The 21,954-nt window shown below is 40.5% G+C and overlaps 1 protein-coding gene across 25 annotated transcripts in view; it reads left to right on the top strand.

Moving 5' to 3' along the window:
* Positions 1-21,954, top strand: part of Sugct (succinyl-CoA:glutarate-CoA transferase) — a 707,647-nt gene that overhangs the window by 3,831 nt on the left and 681,862 nt on the right. For all 25 annotated transcript variants that reach the window (XR_009587720.1, XR_009587721.1, XM_060372766.1 and 22 more), the window contains exons 2-3: positions 16,704-16,755; positions 17,236-17,309. Coding sequence is in view for 23 of the 25 variants with exons in the window: in XM_060372766.1 (XP_060228749.1) it covers positions 16,704-16,755; positions 17,236-17,309 (126 nt within the window). In the remaining 2 variants the exon portion in view is untranslated. The remainder of the gene's footprint in view (positions 1-16,703; positions 16,756-17,235; positions 17,310-21,954) is intronic.

The raw sequence follows: 21,954 nt of genomic DNA, 5'->3' as shown, positions 1-21,954 counted from the left end.
AAAAAGCCTCTTAAGAGTCAAATTTCATTGCTCTGTTAAAATTTATTTTTTTAAGCATGTATAATGGTCAAGCACAAAAGAAATGTGTTATATATATTTGCTTCTTTCCAGACTAATATCATAAGACGAGTATTAGTAGACATACACCAGCAGTCTGTATTCAAGTCTCCATTGGAATTTTAAAAATACTTACAGAAATAGTTCTATATGAAGAAATCGAAGGGTTGAAATGTTTAGATGTGAGATTCAAAGGAACACTGAGATGGATTGTTGAGGATGAGTTTTAATAAACTTTATCTACACAGATAGATATCAGCATGGGGAGGGCTCTGAAGAGAGGTAGAGACAGAGAACTTGATGGGCATTCTGTAACAGAATCAGGTTCGTGAGGCTGGAGGGGTGTCTCTTCTTACAGGTCTCTGAGGAAGTGTGGGACTTGACAGCATAAGCCTGTGGCCAGCTCTCTGGCTCCCTCGCAGGAGGCAGGCAACGAGAGCATATGCATGGCCACAGTAAACTCAGTGCCCCGGGTGAGAAATCCTTCTCCTGTAAGTTTATTAGCTGGAGATTCACAGACAGTTTCTTAGGGTACTTGAATGGGATGGCTCTGCTGCAGGTATTGTGGCCTGAACATCAGTCTGGACTGGAGTCAGATTTAGAAACTTGAGTGATGTTTTCTAGAAAGCAATACTAAAAGGTGACTTGAAATGAGCAGCTGACAGTGGAATCTGTATCTTTGCTGTTCTCCAATTATAAAATGGTACACAAATGATTCCATGATTTGAATGTCCCCTCTAAAATGCAAGTTGAAGTTTAATCACAACTGTAGTAGTATTGGCTTTTAAAATGTTTCCAACTTGAGGACTTAGCTCTCATGATGGGTTAGCATGGCTCTAAGTTAGTGATTGCTAGAGTGGTTTCTTATAAAAGCAAACAACTTCCTTATCCCTGTTGGTGGTGCCCTTTGTCCCCTTGTTTTCTGCCACAGGGAATGGAACACAAAGACTACATGTAGGCACTGTGCCCTCTTGGAAGTCCCAGCTCTTAAATTATGAGAAATCTCTTTTTAAATAAATCACTGAGTCTATGTTTTTCTGTTATAGCGGCAGAAAACTAGAAAATGCAACAATTTTTTTTTTTTGCATAAAATGTAAAGACTTAGAAACATAAGCAAGAGAAATAATGAATTTTTATCCAAGAAGCAACTACTTGGTGTTTTAATAAGTAAAATAAACATCAGATAGTTCTTTTAAAAATAGGAAGCAGAGCAGTTCAGTGTCCAAGTGGGTTCCATAGTAATGGGAACAGGGACTGGCTCTGACATGAACTGGTTGGCCCGCTCTTTGATCACCTCCGCCTGAGGCGGGAACAGCCTTACCAGGCCACAGAAGAAGACAATGCAGCTACTCCTGATGAGACCTGATAGACTAGGATCAGAAGGAAGTAGAGGAGGACCTCCCCAACAGTGGACTTGGGGAGGGGCATGGGTGGAGAAGGGGAGGGAGGGTAGGATTGGGATGGGAGGAGGGAGGGAGCTACAGGGGGGATACAAAGTGAATAAATTGTAATTAAAATAAAAATTAAAAAAAAATAGGAAGCAGAAGTTTTTAAAATGGACAAACCAACTATAAGTGGTATAATCCGGGGTTGCAAAAACCTATACCTGTGCATTATGTACTTCTACTAAATAATGACTGGTTAAAAAGTTAATTTTTTTTTTTTTGTGAAACAGGATCTTACTGTAGAACCCTGGCTGGCCTGAAACTCTCATTTGTAGACTAGTCAATTACTTACAGGTATTTATTTGCCTCTGTCTTCCCAGTGTTGGATTAAACCCATGTACCACCATGAGTAGCTAAAGGTTAATATTTTTGGTACACAAATCTATATAAATCAGTAAGAAAAAAGATTTTTGAAGTTTTTGAAACGAGTAATTAACCAGGAGTAGTTTACAAGAAAAAATATGACAGTAGTACTCAAAATTTTAACTGTCAAATTTGTAACAAATAAATAAAAATATCCCCCCCATCAAAATTATATTCAGGATTATCAGAGATGATGGAAAACACTGTCTTCATACATTTCTGGTGCCAGCACATATGAATGAAACCTTCTGATGGACAATTTGATAAAATCTATTAAGAGTTCTAAAGCATTTACCATGTGAACATGGTTGGGTTACCTTACTACCAATCTTTTTCTACAGAAACAGTTTCAAAACTGTTTCTTCTCCATTCCCCCAATCTCTTCTTAAACATTAATTTTTTTATCTTTCCCGTATGAAGACTCTGGGAAGATTCTATAACCCTTTATACACAAGGATCTCTACACACCCCTCTTGCTTTTCTGAGTTTTCAATGAGTGCTATCACAAATCAAATAGCAGAACCTATCTCATGGACATGTTCATCCCCACACTTCTTCACTGCAGTCCTTTCCTCTCCCTTGTGCAATGTTTTGTAAAACACGTGTAATGTTTTGTGAAACAACTTAACGTTCCTTTAAATATATTTTTATTCTTTGAGCATTTCATACAATTTATATATTTTTTATTTTTGTAATTATTATATAATTCTATTATACCCACTTTCATTTTATTCTCCCAAGCCCTCCCATATACCCATCCTTGTTTTCTTCCTAATTCATGACTTTTTTCATTGTTACATATTTGCATTCCATCCCCACCCCTTAACTCCTTCCATATTCATCTCCTATCTCCCACCCCTTCCAGCTTTTTTGTCTTTTCCCCCTCCTCCTCCTATTCTACTTCTTTCTTCCCTCTCCCCTCCTCCTCTTTCTCTTCATCTTCTCCTCCCCCTATTAGTGTTGTCCTCCCCTTCCCTTTCTTATCCCCTTCCTCTTTTTCTTCTAAACCCTGTGAATCCAAATTGTGCTCCGCCCAAACTTATTGTGTAGTCCCTGTGCATCGTCAACCTAGCAGGGGCTATACCCTTTAAAAAAACCTGACTCTCCCATCCCCAGAAGCCATTAATTGTCAATACCTCCTCAGCTAAGTGTGGGTGCTCAGGAGGTCTTCCCCACACTGTGCTAGAATGTTGACTAGCTCGATCATGTGCAAGTCCTGTGCCAGCATCCTGTCCTGTTCAGAAGATACTGTTTTGCTCTGGCTTTTCCTTACAAGTCTTTCCACACACCTTCTTCTCTAATGGTTCCTGAGCCCATGCCTGTGTATGTGGGCATGCACTCACCACCTCTGTGTGTCTGTGTGTTTGTAACACAGATGTCCCACTTGTGATTGAAGACATTTACTGACACACTTTGATCAGTTATGAGTTTCTGTATCAATTTATGTCCTCTACGCAAAGAAATGAGTACTGAGAGCTGCACTGATGTATGGGCATAGACATTCAAATTTAGAAAGCAATTTGATACTACATCCATTTAGCAAAATAATAGCAGGCGGATCACCGCTTGGGCTGCCTAAAGAAACTTCTTGTATTCTGTTGGAATATTTCAGTATCCTACCTCACCCCTTCCTCCCTCCCTTCTTTCTTTTCCTTTCTTCCTTTTGTTGTTGTTTTCAAGATAGGGTTTCTCTTTGTGTAGCCCAAGCTGTCCTGAAACTTGCTCTATAGACTAGGCTGTCCTCATACTCACAGAAATCCACCTACCTCTGCCTCCCGAGTGCTGGGATCGAAGGCGTGCATCACCACTGCCTGGCCTTGCTCATTTTCATTTTGGCTTTGATCTTTTATAATTCTCTGTTAGTACTTAGAGGGTTATTTCACCAACATAGGAATAAGCTCTGTTTTGTTACTTGTCCCTTGCCATTATTGGTCTAACGGTCTGCTTCCTGCTTATGGGTGTGCTTATGTAGCTTTACTGCTACAGCTCTCATACCTGCTTCCCTACACTGATGGGGAACTCTCTTTATTCCTCTTGAACTTAAGTGCAAATAAACCATTCCTTCTCTAGGTTGTCTTGTTCATGATGTTTTATCATAGTGATGAAGAGTTAATTAACTAATATAGAAGTTGGTATGAGGAGTAGGGTATTGCTGATTTTTGTGTGTGTGTGTGTGTGGTTGTTAATTTGGAGCTTTGGATGAGAAAAGTAGTTGTATTCAGAAACTGGAATTTATTAGGCCATTCTAATAGGAGCTTGGGAGGCAGTGTAGTGCCAGCTCAAGAGGTTTCAGAGATGAACAATATTAGCAACTGGACTCGAGACTGTTCTTGTGATATTTTGGGGAAAAAAGTAGCTTTTAAGAACTTGCCTGAGGCTAAATTAAAAAGTGATTTCTGCCACTTTTGATGAGAACTGATAAACTAAGATCAGAAAGGAGAGGAGAACCTCCCCTATCAGTGGACTTGGGGAGGGGCATGCATGCAGGAAGGGGAGGGAGGGTAGGATCAGCAGGGGAGGAGGGAGGGGCTTATGGGGGGATACAAAATGAATAAAGTGTAATTAATAAAAAATAAAAAAAATTAAAAAAAGTGATTTCTTTGTCAGAATAGATTTCAAGACAGCCTAATGTTGACTCTATCATGTAGTTACTAGCAATTACAGTTTTGCAGATCCAAAATGAAAACTAGCAAACGGGATAGAAAGGAATACAACATACAAAGTTTCGAGAGAAAAAAAGTACAAATTTATTACAACCAAAGCTTGGGCTGTAATCGCTAAGGAAATTAACACCATCGAGGAGAGGCTAGGTCTGCATTCAGATGGCAGCTTCATCATATTTATACTTTTCCACTGTCCGCACAGCTGTGTCTTCATGACAGCTCTCCATGCTAGACACCTAGGAAGACAGAAAGATATACAAGCAACTCACTTTTAACAAATCACGTCAGGACTAACACTGTTTCTGTTTTTTCCCTTCTAACTTTCACAAACAGGCAAAATATGACCTTAGATATCCTTTAAAATTTATAGAGTACTGAGAACTAAATTTTTCCTTTTGCTCAAAATAATAATGTTTATAATGTCTTTTCAAACATACATTTTAAGTCATTTGTTTCAGTAGGTGGTATGAATATAAAATATGTATATAATGACATGCACAGATTTTTAATAAACATTTGCTATATTTCCTTTTTATTGTCTTTTTTAAAGGTTCATTTCTTTATTTTTATGTATATGAGTGCTCTATCTGCACATAGATCCTGCATGCAAGAAGAGAGCATTGAATCTCATCGTAGATGGCTGTGAGCCACTATGTGGTTGCTGGGAATTGAATTCAGGACCTCTGGAAGAGGAGCCAGTGCTCTTAACCACAGAGCCATTTCTCTACCCCATTTGTTATATTGCAGGAAGTATATTAAATATATCACATACAACACTGCGTGTCATCTTTACAAAACCTATGTGGTAGGTATTTCATCCGAGGGAAGAGAAGATCAGGAAAAGGAAGTTACCTCTCAAGGTTATTTAGGTGGTAAAAAGTAGGGGCATGGATTGAATCTAGGCAGTCTGGTTACAGGCTGCATTCTCTTAACTATTTCTAAAAAAACAAAACAAAACAAAAAATCAAACCAAACCAACCAACCCTCCTGCAAAAAAACCCACAAAACCAAATGAAAGTATAGTGAGTGACAGAAGACGCTTCCTCCATGGTGGCCTGAGGCTTAGAGTGGAAGGAGAGGTCATTTGCCTGTGGCAGTAGGAAATGACTATGTGATAGAATTCTTGGTTTTGGTTGTGGACACATATCACTTAATTGGAACCAGTGAATTTGGCTCAGCTGGTAAATGATCTTGCTGTACAAGCCTGATTGCATCCCTAGAACACAGGGGGGAAGGAGAGACATGACACCTGGAAGTTCACCTGCACGTGAGTGCCGTAGTATGGGCTTGCACTCACATGCTTCATTAACAGACCCAAAGTACTACTTAAAACTTAAGTGACTTAATGACTAATGCAATAATTATGTATGATAGAAAACAAATTATAATTGTGTAAATTATATGTAACGATTAACTTACTGCGTATAAATAATTTTTTAGTAAAACTGATTTAAAATATGCAAAGTATGATAATATTAAAACAAAAATTCCTGCAATGCACACATGTGTATGTGTGTGCTTTTTCATGTATATGTAAGTGGGTGTGGAGACCAGAAGACACCTGAAGTGTCATTAGTCAGGTGTTGGCCTTTTTTTTTTTTTTTTTTTTTTTTTTTAATGCATGCTCTCTCAATGGCCTGGCCTGAAACTTTCCAAGTAGGCTGAGTGGGCTTGTGTGGGATCCCATGGACTTTGCAATCTGGTGTTGGATTACAAGTACATGGCTTCATGTTTAGCTTCTGGTTATTGAGATCAGGTCCTCATTCTTATAAATTGAGCACTTTACCAACTGAGCCCTCTCCCAGGCCCTTCACAATGGACATGCTTACACCTGGCTCTTAGCATACGAGTACCATGATTTGTTTTTTGTTTCTTTGTTTTTGAGACAGGGTCGTCATGGTTCCCTGGGGGGCCTGCAGTTGACTAAGCAGGCCTGCCTTGCCTTGACCTCACAGAGGTCCACCTGCCTTTGCCTCCCAAGTGTCCGGTAGATTTTTGTTTTTTTTGAGGGTGATTTAAATTCTGTAGACAGGAAAACTTAATTGAAGAATGTTACTATTAGAAATTGCTCAAGACATTTTTTGTTACACTACTAGAAATTTTTATCTGAATTACTTTCCCATGGACTTTGTTTCTTTCTTACTGATCTCTTTAAGTTTTATTGTAGAAATCGTTTTTGTTTTATGCTTGAGAATGCTTTTATCAGTGTACTGTATCATTTATCTTCTAATTTTATCCCCAGTATCTTTTACTGTGCCAAGCTGTCCATATACTATCCTATGTATTGCAACTATTAACTATTTCCTTTATGGTTGTTTGAATTTCTATCTATTATCCTCTTTTTCTTTCTTTTTTGGTTTTTGATAAATAAAAGCTTTTCCTCAAATAAAAGTGTATTTCCTTCCAGCTTTTTCTAACACCGTAAATATTTAAATTTTATTTATATATAGTTCTTAGTGATGCTTACCTCTGTGGTTGCCGGTCTCTTTGCTAGGTTTTCCATCTCCAGGAGTTTCTTAGTGTGTGTTTTCTTCACTGATTCTAATTCTGTTTTCATATCTTGCAGCATTTCCTTCATCTCTTTGAATGTGGATTCCTCTCTGTCCATGACGGCCTCTATTTTTTTGTTCATTTCCTCTTTATATGCCTCTACCAGTGCCTCTATTTGTTTGGCTATATTTGCATGTGTTTCTTCGAGAGCTTTGTTCATTTCCTCTTCATTTATTTCCATTTGCGTGGCTATTTCTTTGAGAGATTTCTTTGTTTCCTGTTCAAATGCTTCCAGTTGCGTGGCTATTTCTTTGAGATATTTGTTTGTTTCCTTTTTATGTGCCTCTAAGAGCTGGATAAACGTAGATTTAAAATCATTTTCCTGTGTTTCCAATGAATTAAAATATCCATTGATTTTTGGGGTTGCTTGTGAAGCCATGATGTCCTGATTTTTATTGGATGTGTTCTTACGCCGGCCTCTAGCCATCTGCTTGTCCGTAGCCTTCGCTGTTTGTTCCTGGAGCCTGTACTTCAGACTGGGTCTGTCTGTCTCTGGAGTCTGGAGTATTCTTCAGGAAGATGAGAGAGGTCTACCGGTTTGAAACTGGATGGTGGTGTTTCGGCTGCAGCTAAGGAAGAAATGTTTGCAGGCGCATGTGCGCAAGCTCAGGCATGTGCATGGAGGCGTGCCTTGAAGGAACCTATGAAAGTGTTTGTAGATGCCTGGGAGGGTGGAGCGAAAGCAAAGGTGGGGGTGCGGGCGCCAGGTCTCTGGTGAAGTGCGCATGCGCAGGTGCCCTGCCCTGCTCAGTGGCCCACAGGCCTGTCCTCCAAGCACTCAGATCGGTCTGGGCTGCACCATCTTGTCTCCTGGAATTGTTTGGCTACACTCCACTGGAGACCCAGAGAACAGAACAGGGGCTTCAGTGTTGAGAACGCCGAACGAGGGATCCCTGTATTGGCCACAGTGGGGATGTGGGTGGGAGGGATCTGATGTCTGGCTGCTAGTACAGAGGGTCCCAGGGTCTGGGGTTCTGCATGCACTCACTCGAAGGCGTACGTGGAAAGTGCAGAGGCCCTACGGTTTTCTACTCTCAGATTTGGGTCCGCTGTTTGGCTGCTAGAGCAGGGAGGGCCCTGTACCTGGGGTTAAGCATTCAACGCAGCCAGAGCAAACGAAAGTGCTTACTCTCAGACACCCCTCCCCCCAAGACAACCACGGGGCACCGGGATCCACTCTGTCCTAGCTTGCTGGTAGTCCCCTCTAGCCTGGGAAGCCTCAGGCCCCATCCACTCACCAGTGTTGGAGATTTGGATCCTCTGCCCCTCAGATAGGGTGCACACTGGTCACTGCCTTCCAGGAGCCCTCCTTATATTTAGCTCTTGAATCTCCCTAGAGTTTAATAAGAACAGACACAGATGGCAGTCCCTCTTTTTATGTGTATAATCAGTTTTCCCAACTATGTCTTAAATAATTTAACATTCCTCAGTTATTTGAAATGTCTTCATTATGTGATAATGAAGAAGTTTTATTTTTCTATTATCCTTGTTTCATTTTTCTATTATACTTATTTCCCTATTCTTTGATGTATTCACTTTTCTGTTTTCTGTTTGTTTTCAAGAGAAGGTTTTCTGTGCAGTCCTGTCTGTCCTGAAACTCACTCTGTAGATTAGGGTGGCCTTGAACTCAGAGATCCACCTGCATATGCCTCCTGAGTCCTGGGAATAAAGTCTTGGCTCCACTTGCTTGTTATTGATATAGTATATTGTAAAATCTCTTAGCCTAGGTATCTTTCCCCAACCCCATAATTGTACTGACTGTTCTCGATCATGTACTCATCAAATGAATTTCCACAGTAGTCATCTTCTCTAAGGCCTGTGGTTCATGTAATAGTGTATACTGAATAATGAACTCGCTTCTAGGACACACATGGTGTTAGGGTCCTGCTCATATATATTTCATCAATGTGTTAATGGGTAACCTTTACACAGGGTTTCTCTGTGTAGCTCTGACTGTCGTGTGACTTACTCTGTATACCAGGTTGTTTTCAAACTTACCTCTGCCGGCTGGAATAAAAGGAGTGTGCCACCTTTAAAGTTTTCTATTAAAAGGCTAGTCTGGTTTGCAGAGAGAGTTCCAAGCAAGCCAGGGCTACATAGTGTCAGTCTCAAAAACAAAGAAACAAAAAAGGTTAATTCTGCCTTCCTACCCCTACCATTTTCCCTCCCAACTTCATGTACTTTTTTTTTTTGTTTGTATGTTTGTTTTGTATTTTTGTTTTTTAAAAACTCACTGAGTCCATTTAATGCTCTCTGTATGTGCATGGGTTTAGATCCGTTTATTATATGTTTTCTCTCATATGTGGGTCCTACTTCCAAATTTATTGATCTATGTGTTTAATTTGAAGTATATGTTTAGTCAGGAAGCTAGAAAAGGCCCATGAGAAAGGGGGAGTACTTATGGGGTGAGGAAATAGGTACATGTGATACGATTTATGAAAAACCCTTATTGAACCCACTACTTTGTAAAGAAATTTAAAGATAGGTTTGTAGCATCTCAAGTCCCAAATCTCAGAAGAAACTTTCTGTCTCCCAGAAGCTATCAGTTGCCCGTACTTTCTTAGCAAGGGCTGGGACTTTATGGCCACTTCCCTAGTCTATGCTCCGATTTTGTCTGCCGTGATCTTCCCCAGGTCTTGCATATCCTGTCACAGCTGCTGTTAGTTCATAGTCTGGGAAACACTTTTCATTGTAGATATTCACTGCCTCTGGCTCTTAAAATCTTTCTGCTCCCCTTTCCAACGTGATTCTGAGTCCTGGGAGGAGGGGGTAATGTTGATGTCCCATTGAATGCTGGTCCCTCCCCAGTCTCTTTGACCAGAAGTGTGTCTGTGTATTAATTGACATCTACTGCAGAAAAAAGCTTCCCTGACAAAGGTTGAGAGATACCATGATCTATGGGTAAAACAAAAAGTTATTAGGAGTTAGTTAATAGTATGTCCATTTAGTCGAATAATAGTAGTAGGTTCTTTCCTAGGGCCTCTTCCAGGCTGACCTTGAACTCACAGAGATCCATCTGCCTCTGCTGCTTATGTGCTAGAATTAAAAAGGTGTGTCACCATGTCTGGACTTTGATTTCTTTTCTCTTTTTTTCCTTCCTTCCTTTTTCCCTCCCTTCTTTCCTTCCTCTCTCCCTCCTTTCCTCCTTTCTTCCTTTTCCTTCCTTCCTTCCTTCCTTCCTTCCTTCCTTCCTTCCTTCCTTCCTTCCTTCCTTCCTTTCCCTCCCTCCCTCTCTCTCTCTCTCTCTCTTTCTTTCTTTCTCTTTCTCTCTTTCCTTCTTTTCTTTCTTTCTTTTCCTTTTTTCTTTCTCTTTCTGACAGGGTTTTTCTGTGTAGCCTTGGCTGTCCCAGAACTCAGAGAGCTCTACCTGCCTCTGCCTCGCCGAGTTCTGGGATCAAAGGCATGCACCACCATGCCTGGCTTCAATTATTTTCTTCATGGTAGCCGGTTTGACTTGGCAGAGACATAATCTGAAATTAGTTTAATTTACATTTTCTTAATGAACAACGATGTTAAACAAGTTAAAATGTTTACTGGCCTCCTGTTTGTTTTGAGAACTCTGTTTATTTCCTAGCCCCTAAAAATATTTGGATTGCTTGCCCCTCGTATATTCTAGATAATAATCCTCTGCCAAATGTTTTTCTGTCTAAAGTTTGCTACCATTTAGCAAGCCGTTTCTTCACTCAATTGACTTTTTTTTTGGCTGTGCAGAGTGTTTTAATTTCATGAAGTTCCATCTGTTGATTATTGACCTCATTTCTTTTTTTTCCTTCATAAATTTATTTAATCACTTTACAGCCTGATCTAAGCCCCCTTTCTTCTCTCTTCCCAGTCCCACCCTCACACACCCCTGCCTTCATTCCCTTTTCCTCTTCTCCTAAGAGAAGGGAAGGCTCACCATGGGTGGTAACACACCTTGGTACCACAAGTCACAGCAGGGCTAAGCGCGTCCTCTACCACTCAGGCAGACGAGGCAGCCCAGCAAGGAAAAAGGTATCCAAAGGCAGGCAACAGACAGTCCATGTTCTGATTGTTAGGTGACCCACATGAAGAACAAGCTGCACATGTGCTGCGTATGTGTAGGGGGCCTAGGACCAGTCCGTGCATTTCATTACAGATGGTTGTGAGCCACCCTGTGGTTGCCGGGAATTGAACTCAGGACCTCTGGAAGAGCAACCAGTGCTCTTAACCTCTGGACCATCTCTCCAGCCTATCCCTGCACTTCTTGTAGGCAAGACAAATTTTGGTTGACCCCATTTCTTGAGCAATTGGAGAACGGCCTTACCTGTATCTTAAGTGTACTCCCTTCTTTTTCCTATAACAGCTTCCGAGTTTCAGTTTGTATGTTGAGGTACTTGATTTATTTAGAAATGGTTTTAGAGCAGGGTGAGAAATAAGGATCTAGTTCATTCTTCTACATAAGTGTCCAGTTTTCTCCGCAGCATTTGTTAAAAGTCTGCTTGTCGCCAAGGTGTTACCGCTCTGTAGTAGAATGTGGTGTCAAGTGCAGTGATACCTCCCTCCATGTTCTTTTGGCTGTATGGGGTCTCATGCTGCCATGTGCATTTTAAGATTTTTAAACTATTTCTGTGAGGAATGTAATTGGAATTTTGATTGGGATTACATTGGCTCTGGAATTCTATTGGTTGGAAAGCCATTTTTACAGTATTGATTCTTCCAACCTATCAGCATTGAGTTATTTCCATCTTCTAGTGTTTTCCTTGCTTAGATTTATTTGAAAGCAATCTGTTTTTGAGGCCATTATGAATAGGGTTATTTCCTTGATTTTTTTTTTTTTTTTTAATGACAGGGTTTCTCTGTGTAACAGTCCTGGCTGTCCTGGAACTTGCTATGGCTTGAGCTCACAGAGATTCACCTGCCTCTGTCTCCCAAGTGCTGAGATCAAAGGCATGTGCTACCACAGTCCGGCTTATTTCCCTGATTTTTTTTTTCAGTTTGTTTTTTATTGGTTTATAGAAAGGCTACTGACTTTTTGTGTTAATTTTTTTTTACTTCTTTATTTTACATATGAGTGCTCTATTTTGCATATACATCTGCATGACAGAAGAGGGCACCGAATCTCATTATAGATGGTTGTAAGCCACCATGTGGTTGCTGGGAATTGAACTCAGGACCTCCGGAAGAGCAGACAGTGCTCTTAACCTCTGAGCCATCTCTCCAGCCCCTTGTGTTAATTTTATATCCTGCCACTTTGTGAAAAGTATTCATCAGCTTAAGAACTTTCTGGTCTTATGTATAGAATATTATCTGCAAATAAAAGTACCTCAATTTTGATTGTTTATGTTTCTCTTGGTCTCTTTCTCTCTCCCTCTCTCTGTTTTTTGTTTTTTGAGAAAGGATTTCGCTGCGTACATAGTTCTGGTTGTCCTGGAATTTGCTCTGTACATCAGGTTAGCCTCAAACTCAGAGATCCGCCTGCCTGTGCTTCCCAAGTGCTGGGATTAGTAAACATCCTTTTTTCTTTCTTGCTTAACCATTATTCTGTCATGAAAAAAAAATATTTCTTGTGGCTTAATGAATGGATTTTTTTCTATAGTAAATAATCTCAATGACTTCTTCAATATCATTTGCCGGGCTAGCTGGTGGTTGTAAATTTCTTTAGCCAATCTTTATTATGAAAAAATTTACAGAAATATTTGCTAGGGATGGTAGTCTGCAATGGAGGTTGTTGTGCTTCAGAACTTGAAACACATCTTTGCAGGCCTTCCTGCCTTCTGAGAGTTCATTTGAACAATGTGTTGTTATTCCATGGGACTTACTTTTTTTGAGACTTGGCATCTCACTTTTTCTACTTTCAATATCTTTTCTTTGTTCTTTATATTTAGTTTTCCAGTTATTCTATGATGAGGTCCTTTTTTCTTTTCTTTTCTTTTCTTTTTTTTTTTTTGAGACAGGGTTTCTCTCTCTGTCTCTGTCTCTCTGTCTCTGTGTGTGCCCCTCCCAGTCCCCATGTGCACACAGAGCCTTGGTTTTCTTGGAACTAGTTCTCTAGTTCAGGCTGGCCTTGAACTAACAGAGATCCTCCTACCTCTGCTTCCAGAGTGCTTGTTATGATCATCATGTAGTGGCTCTTTTGACTTCAATCACTCTTGGAAGACAAACAACCAAGGATAGTATGGAGTATGTTTAAATTTTACCTAAACTTAGGAGTTTGAGAAAAGTGCAGTGGGTAGGATGATAATTAAATGTCACATCTACGTTGAAAAGAAAACAAAAACAAAAATGACATGGGTAATATAGCTGTGAACAAAATAAATCAGATATTTTTGGGACCCATAGAGTGTGTGTGTGCGTGTGTGCTTGTGCATGCATGCTCCTGCATGAGTTTCTGCACTGTATATGCATACAGATGCCCGCAGAGTTCCAAGCAGTTTTGGGTCACCTGACACAGGTGCTGGGTACTGAACCTGGCCTCTTCCAGGAGCAGTTAGCACTTTTAACCACTGAGCCATCTCTTCAGCTCTAGGCCTACAGATCTGAGAGATAATAACTCTATGGACGGTTACAATCAAGAAGAAAAAGGAGGCTGAGATAAGAACGAGATAAAGAAGACTCAGAAAACTCATAGGGATAAGAGGAGTGTGAGATGTGGTTGAGAAGTAGAGGGAAGAGCGTCTTGCAGATCTGGGTGGAGGAACATAAGCAACAGTCCTGCAACCTAACTGAGTAATACACAAGCACAATCAAAACCATCGTGAGGCGTATATGCAGAGATGGAAATTAAATACACGAAAGTAAGAAATTAAAAAACACACGTGGGGAATGAGTTGCTGGCACAGCTGCGATGTGTTGAAAGCTCTCAGATTGTCTGGCTCTTGCATGCTTCACTTGATGCCGCCTGTGGGGGGTTGTGTAGGATCCACCTGTCTCTGTAGCATCAGCGTTTTGGTGTGTGGTAGAACAGAGGTGGTAAAACCCTTCTTGGTAGTTGCCTCGGGTCCCTGCACAACACGGAGATCTCTTGAGGAGCAGCAGCTCCCTTGCAGTTTTTGCTATCCTTTCCTGGGCAGCTCTCCTGTATTTATAACTTTAAATTGCAGTGTGGTTGTATGGAGATAATATCAGCAGTTAGTCAGAAATTTATGATAGGCGATGATGCTTAAAAGTCATCTTGTCAAAAATCGACTGGACGTGATGTCTCTGAATACCTCGGGTGATAGAGTTTGTCCTGGCTGCTTTTGTTTGTTAACTTGACACAAGCTGGGGTCATCAGAGAGGAAGGAGCCTCAGTTGAAGAAATGTTTCCATGAGATCCAGCTGTAAGGCATTTTCTCAATTCGTGATGAATGGGAGAGGGGCCTGCACTGGGTGGGTGGTGCCATCCCTGGGCTGATAGTCCCGGGTTCTATAAGAAAGCAGGATGAGAAAGCCAGGTGAAGCAAGCCAGTAAGAAGCACCCTTCTATGACTTCCGCATTAGCTCTCACCTGCAATTCTCTGCCCTGTTTGAATTTTTGTCTTGACTTCATTCAATGGTGAACAGCAATATGGACCAACTTTCCCTTGGGTCATGGTATTACACGTCAGCAGAAGAGACCCTAACTAAGACAGGGTTCATTGTACAATCATTAGCCTTAACAGTATTTCAGCAGTCAGTTCACACAAGCGTGGTATGTTGCATCAGCAGCACAGTTGAAAGGTTCATCTGCCTATGTGTCTGAGCTCTGCTTAGCAGTTTTTTTCCTGCTCCATTTTAGGCATCCTGAACCATTTGTCCACCATTTTTGATTCTCGGCATCCTCTTATGCTCTCTTTCTTTGTAAGATCTATTGTCTGTGTTTGTTTGTTTGTTTTGTTTGTTACTCATCTTTTTGTTGAATGGTGACCCCTACAGGCAATATTTTTCTTTCTGAGAAAAGATACAGAGAGATAGAGGTTTTCAATATTATTTTTCATACTTTCACTCATACTTTGTATCTTGACTGAATTTAGAACTTAGGGAAGAAATTTCTGTACCCTCTAATTTCAAAGGTTTTGCTCCATTTTAGCCTTTAATTATTGAGAAATATGATACTGGAGATGGAGGGATGGCCTGGTGGTTAAGACTGCTTGCAACTCCTGCAGAGGGCCAGAGTTCAGCTCCCAGGACACACATTGGGCAGCTCATCAACTCCTGTAACTCCAGCTCCAGGGGATCTGATAACCCTTGCTGGCTCCCAGTGGTAGCTGCATACAGGCAGGTGCCAATTTGCTGGTTCACTGTGTTCCGGGCACACACACACACACACACACACACACACATTTAAGGAATCCGAAACTGTCTTGATCAGCAGTCCTTTAAAGATGGCCATGTTTGTCTTTCTGCCCCTTGAAATGCTTCACATCTTCTTTGGTTACAAAAACAATGTTTTCACATTTTTACAGTGATACATTTGGGTGCATGTATTTTTTCCTTTATTTTTTTAAACTTTTTTATATAATATGTTTTAAACTTTTTTCCTCTTCACTTACTTTTCCCAGAATTGGTTATTTTATTTACACGTGTGTATGCAAAAAAGTGTGCATGTCCCCAGTGAGTGTTTGTAGGTCAGTGGACAACTTGTGGGAGTTGGTTTTCTTCTACTTTTTGTGTTCCAGGTATGGAACTCGGGGTGGTAGGGTTGGAAGTAACTGCCTTTAGCAGCTAAGCCATATTACCAGTCCCAATTGTTAGTTTTAACTGCCAACTTGATACAATCCATAATAAGTTTGGAAGAGAGTTTCAGTGAGGGATTTTTCTATATCAAGTTGGCCTATTTAAATGTTGTGTTAGCCAGTTAACAGTTGTGATCCTTTTGACTTCAGTAAGAGTTGGAGGATAAACAAACATGGGTAGTACAGCATATGCTAGTTTTAGTAACTAAGATTAGGTTGGGAAGGAAGTAGGTAAGCAAAGACGGGGATAAGTATTAGATTTAGAGTGACTTTAAAAAGAAAAAAAAATTGACATGGTGGGTAACAGACTGGGAGGAGAAAGCCGAAATACTGTTAGGATCCACGGATTTTAGAGACTGTTAAAACCATGGATCGTGAAATCAAGAAGTAGAAAGAGTATAAGGATGGGGGAAAGGAAGACAGGAATAAGTAGGGGAGTACATGAAAGGCAGGTGAAAAGTACACTAGAGAGCGCACAATAAAATAATGGGTAGAGCAATGCACAGAACAGCCTGTCTGAGACTAACAGGTCAAACTGATCAGGAGACACATAAGCAAGAGTGGGAATTAAATACAGAGTGAGACATTGAAAGACTACTCTGTGGAGTACATTTCCAGCACATTTGCGCTGGTTGGGAAGCTGTCACATCCCTCTGGCTCCACTTGGTGCCCTGTGAGGGAGGCCTGAGTGGCAGCCCTCATTCTTTGTGCCCTGACCCTCATCCTGGCCTCTGTGTTTCCGGACCACAGAGGAGAGAGGTTGTAAATCCTTGCCTTATGGTTCCTGCAGAACCCTGTAGATGTTTTTTTGAATGAGACAGGCCAAGGTTTCTATGTTACATATCAAACAGAATTAGTATGAAGGGAACTTACTTTTGATGATAACAAATAACTTAGATTATGAAGAATTGTGCATTGTTTACTTTGAAAAAAATTCTAATTTATACTCTTTAATGTTATATGTTTGGCAGGTACTGACAATAGGAAGCCCCTGGAAGGTGTGAGAATTCTGGATCTAACAAGGTTTGTGTCACTTAACCTTTGAGGACCAGGCTGACCTCAAACTTGGAAATCTGCCTGCGTCTGCCTCCCAAGTGCTGGCATTAAAGGAATGCACCACCGCCCTGCAGTTTTTACCTATGTTTTAAACGTGCCAATATATTTCAAATCGTTTCTTATGCTCATTAAATGTAACAAAAGATGACATTTATGAATGTCATGCTGCTGCCTGATTATCCCCCCAAATTTACTTTTATAAATAAGGCCTTTTTATATACAAATCTTTGCTTTAGTTTCAAACTTTTTTCCCAGGATAGAGTTCTAGAAACAAAGTTCCTGCATCAAAGGGGTTATAGTTGTTTTTTTTTTTTAACTCTTGATAAATACTGTAATTTTAACAAGTTTGATCATTGCTAGCATTATATGAGCTTCTCTATGTTAAGAAAATATGTAATACAAAGGTTTCAAGATGGTCATTTATCTGTCACTGTTTTAACATTGTAGAGTACTGGCAGGACCATTTGCAACGATGAATTTAGGAGATCTTGGAGCAGAGGTTATAAAAGTGGAAAGACCGGGTAAGTCTACTTACTTTTAGAAAGTAGAATCTGGCTAACAAATGTTTTTGGTAATTCTTTAAGTAATCCAGGATTAGTGTATTCGTAAGTTGAATGAGCAAATAATGGAAATGAGGTATTTTTCTCCATTGCCTGTCTTTCTCTGTATCTATATCACCGTTATCTTTTATTTATATGTATCCAGGACTAAGGCTCAAGGAAGTTCCTTCTTATATAATGAAAGGTTCTATTATGATACATAATTACAATGCTAATAGCAGCACCATAGTGCTAGGCAAAGTTCTAAGCCCTCTGTTGATTTTAGTTTAATCTTTGCAACAATTCTGTGTGCTGATGAACTAGAACTAATGTAGAAGGATTATACAAATACTCAACTCTGATCTTGGTTCTCTTAAGCCCATATGAGTCATCCCATGAGTTAGTGTGACCGTAGTCTGTGACTTTGGGCTTAAGGGAACAGAAAAAGAAGGAAATAGGAGACAGATAGAAAGAAGGAAAAAAGAATCAAAGTTTTTAAATCAAGAGATCCAAATGCTCTAACCCAAGTCATCATTTTCTAATAAACTAATTATTTCATCATTTTACTATCATAAAAGTTTGATTTTATAAAGCAAAATTTAGATAAATTCTTTGGCAACCTTCCATCAGACAGAGAGCTGATATCCAATAATATATAAGGAACTCAAGAAACCAGATTATCAACAAAGCAAATAACTAAATTAAAAAGTGAGGTACAGACCTAAGCAAAGAATTCTCAACAGAGGAATCTCTAATGGCTGAAAAGCACTTAAAGAAATGCCCAACATCCTTAGTCATCAGGGAAATGCAAATCAAAATGGCTAACTCTGAGATTTCATCTCAAACCTATCAGAATGACTAAGATAAAAACTCAAGGGACAGCACTTGCTGGTGAGGATGCGGAGCAAGGGACACACTCCTCCACTGTAGGAGTGCACACTTGTACAACCACTGTGGAAATCAGTCTGGAGGTTTCTCAGAAAATTTGGAATAGTTCTACCTTAAGACCCAGCTATACCACTGCTGGCATATACACAAAAGATGCTCCACCATATCACAAGGACACTTGCTCAACTATGTTCATAGAAGTTTTATTTGTGATAGACAGAAATTGGAAACAACCTAGATGTCCCTTAACGAAAGAATGGATAAAGAAAATGTGGTACATTTACACAATTATTACATTACACAGCTATTAAAAACAAGGACATCATGAAATTTGCAAGCAAATGGATGGAACTAGAAAAAAAATCATCCTGAGTGAAGTAACCCAGACCACGAAAGACACACATGGTATATACTCACTAGATTCCTAGCATTGGGAGAATTTGAAGCCTGAAATAGCCATCTCTTGTAAGACTTCTCTGTAAAACTTCCAATGGAGGGATTGGGGCACCAATCCAGCAGCAAAGCCTTTGACCCACAATTTCTCCTGCCATCAAGATGTGCAGGGATAAACAAGATGGAGCAGAAATTGAGGGAATAGCCAAGCAATGACTAGCCCAATTTAAGACACTTGCTCTGAGAGGAAGCCCACCCCTGACAATATTAATGATATTCTGTTATACTTGCAGGCAGGAGCCTAGTGTCACTGTCATCAGAGAGGCTTCACACAGCAATGATGAAACAGATTCAGAGACCCATAGTCAAACATTAGGTAGAGCTTGGGGAATCCTGTGGAAGAGGGAGAGAAAGGATTGAAGGAGCCAGAGGGGTCAAAGACACCAAGAGAAAACCTGTACAGTCAATGAACCTGGACCCAAAGGGGCTCATAGAGACTGCCAACCAAAGAGCATGTGTGGGTCGGACCTAGGCCCCCTACACATACATAACAGTTGTGTCCTGGGTCACTGCCATTAGGACTCTGGCATGTTTCCTCAGCCTGAGGGGAGGAAGTGGAGGCAGTAAGTGAGGAAATCCCAGGTAGCAGTGAATTTGAGAAACAGACTTCCTGGGAGTCAGGCTTCAGTGAGACAGCCTAGGAGTGGGTGGGCGGGAAACAAAGGCTCTTTAAACTTTGGGGAGTGCGTAGAAGCTGTTAGGGTGCGTACACATCATTGGCCAGGGCCAAGGTACTGGGAATGCCTTATTTGCATTAAGAGGAATTCCAGGTGCTGCTGGACATGAGGTTATGAGGAGAGAGAAAGTTTGACCTGTAACCTGGCCACCAGGGTAGGTGACTACCTCAAGGGTGGCAGAGATGGGTCCCTAAGGGTACATGTACTAGGACATGCAGGCTCAGAACAGGGAGGGAAAGGTCCTACTCCTGCCGGCTGGTCTCAAGAGATTCCCTGGGTTTGGAATGCTTCCACCTCACTCTTGCTCACCTAGTCACATAGTTTTCTGGCTGCACAGGTCTTCCTGTGGGACTCCTAACAGTGGGAGCAGAGGCTGTCTCTGACTCCATTGCCTATATTTGGATCCCTTTCTCCTAACTGGGCTGCTTTGTCCAGCCTCAAGAGGAAAAGATGCACCTTGTCTTACTGCAACTTGATACACCAAGGCTGGTTGATATCAATGGGAGGCCTCCCCTTCTCTGAGGAGAAAGGGAGGAGGGGGGCATGAGGGAAAGGTGAAGTGAGAGGGAGGTACATGGAGGAGAGGAGGAGAGGAAGCTGTGATTGGGATGTAAAGTAATAAATAATAACAAAAAGCTTAATTTAGATAAGTTCTTTGGCAGTTTTTGTTCTTTAAAATTGATTCAATGATTGATTGATTGATTTATAACATGTCTTTACCTAGCCCAGGTTGGTCTGGAGCCTCAAAGTCTCAGACTCAACTGACAGGATGTGACATCTTTGAAGTTCATTCTTTCCTCTTTGCCTACCAACTAAATTTCATTTTTGTACACATTTCTCACTTTATTTGGTGCCTTCTTAGAGGTTTGGCAACCAGTTAGTTCATAATAAAATGCTCAAAAGAGTGTCAATGCAGCATGCCCCTTTCTCCAATAAGTACTTAGGCATAGTCCAGTCCCCATTCTTCCAATCTTCCATTCTTCTTGTCCTCTACACTATCCTTTAAATTGTTTTTGTTTGTTTGTTTGTTTGTTTTGTTTTCAAAAATTATTGTTATTCTTCTTTGTGGTGGTGCAGAGCTGTGACTTCAGCACTATGCAGGTGGGAGCAGAAGGATCACTAGTTTAAAGTCATTCTTTACCACCTAACGAGTTCTAGGCCAGCATGTGCTAAACGAGAACATGTCTCAAAAAATGATGAAATCACATTATCATTTGTTTTAAAAGATCTGATCCTTAAAGGTCTGGGACAGAGTTCTCAAATCAGTGAAAATGGTCTAGTACAGTACCATAATAGTCATTTATTCATAAGACTCAAACAATAATTTATGATAACATAAACTTATTAATTTATAATAAAAGACAAACTTTTTAAAGTAGAATAATTGAGAGATTCAATTGCTTGCTAAATAGATTTTCACAAGAGCCCAAAGCAGTTAGCAGAAGATTCTCATAGCACCAAGGTGAATATTACCATTGCATCCATCTGAGCCTGGGCTTGTCAATCTCCACTGGCAAAAGTGCTTATCAATCCCTGCTTTCTAGAGGCAACACCTTACCCACCCAGTCAGTGAGTTATGCCACTTTTTGTCTTTGTTGGATATTCTGGAGAATGCTGAACACCCACCTCCTACACTCCAGGTTCTATAAAGTTCTAGCTTTCTTATTAAAAATTCCATTTTCAATACCATACCTTTTCTTGGTTATTTTATTTTATTTTATTTTATTTTATTTTATTTTATTTTATTTTATTGAGGGATGGGAGAGAGAGGAGAGTGAGGGAGAGAGAGAGAAGAGGAGAGAGAGGGGGAGTGGAGAGAGGAGAGAGAACAGGGAGAGAAAAGGAGAGGAGAGAGAACAGTGAGAGAGAGGAGAGGAGAGAAGGGGGAGGGGGAGAGGGAGGGAGAGAAGGGGAGGAGGGAGGGGAGGAAAGGAGAGGGAGAAGGAGGGAGAGGGAGAGAGAGAGAGAAGAGGAGGGAAGAGGAGAGAAGAGGAGAGGAGAGAAAGCTAGGAAGTGCATGCTGGTCTTGAACTCGTGAGCTTTCTGCCACAGCATCATCAATTTAAACCACTGCTTTTCTTGTATCATCTGTTCCCAGATGGAACATTCTAATTCTCTTGTCATTTTAGGTGGTAACCAAGTTAACATTTGTATTTGTATTTACATTGTTTTGTGGACTGTCTTTCTCTACCTAGTAGGTACTAGGGACAAGGGCAGACTGCCACACCCACCTGAATTTTATATGGGTTCTGGGGATTTGAACTGTGGTCTTCATGCTTGTGCAGCAAGCACATTACTTACTGCTGAGCCATTACTCCAGCGTCTATTTTGGCTTTTCTGATTTTTATTACAAAAAATATTTTATAGGTTATTAGTCATTGTTGTATACTCAGCTCCTTATGCTAATTTAGCTATATACTCACATTATTATTCTGTTTTAAATAGTATGTAACTTGCATCTTTTGTTTACTCTGTATTTTCTTTCTTTGTTTCCTTCTTTTTCTTTCTTTCTTTATCTCTCTCTCTCTCTCTCTCTCTCTCTCTCTCTCTCGCTCTCTTTCTCTGTCTCTCCTCTTTTCTGAGACAGGGTTTCTCTGTAGACTTGGCTG

Source organism: Meriones unguiculatus, chromosome 19, assembly GCF_030254825.1.
Source record: "Meriones unguiculatus strain TT.TT164.6M chromosome 19, Bangor_MerUng_6.1, whole genome shotgun sequence".
NCBI classification, from domain to species: Eukaryota; Metazoa; Chordata; class Mammalia; order Rodentia; family Muridae; genus Meriones; species Meriones unguiculatus.
The sequence above is the reverse complement of the archived record's forward strand: the minus strand, read 5'-3'. Positions and strand labels throughout refer to the sequence as shown.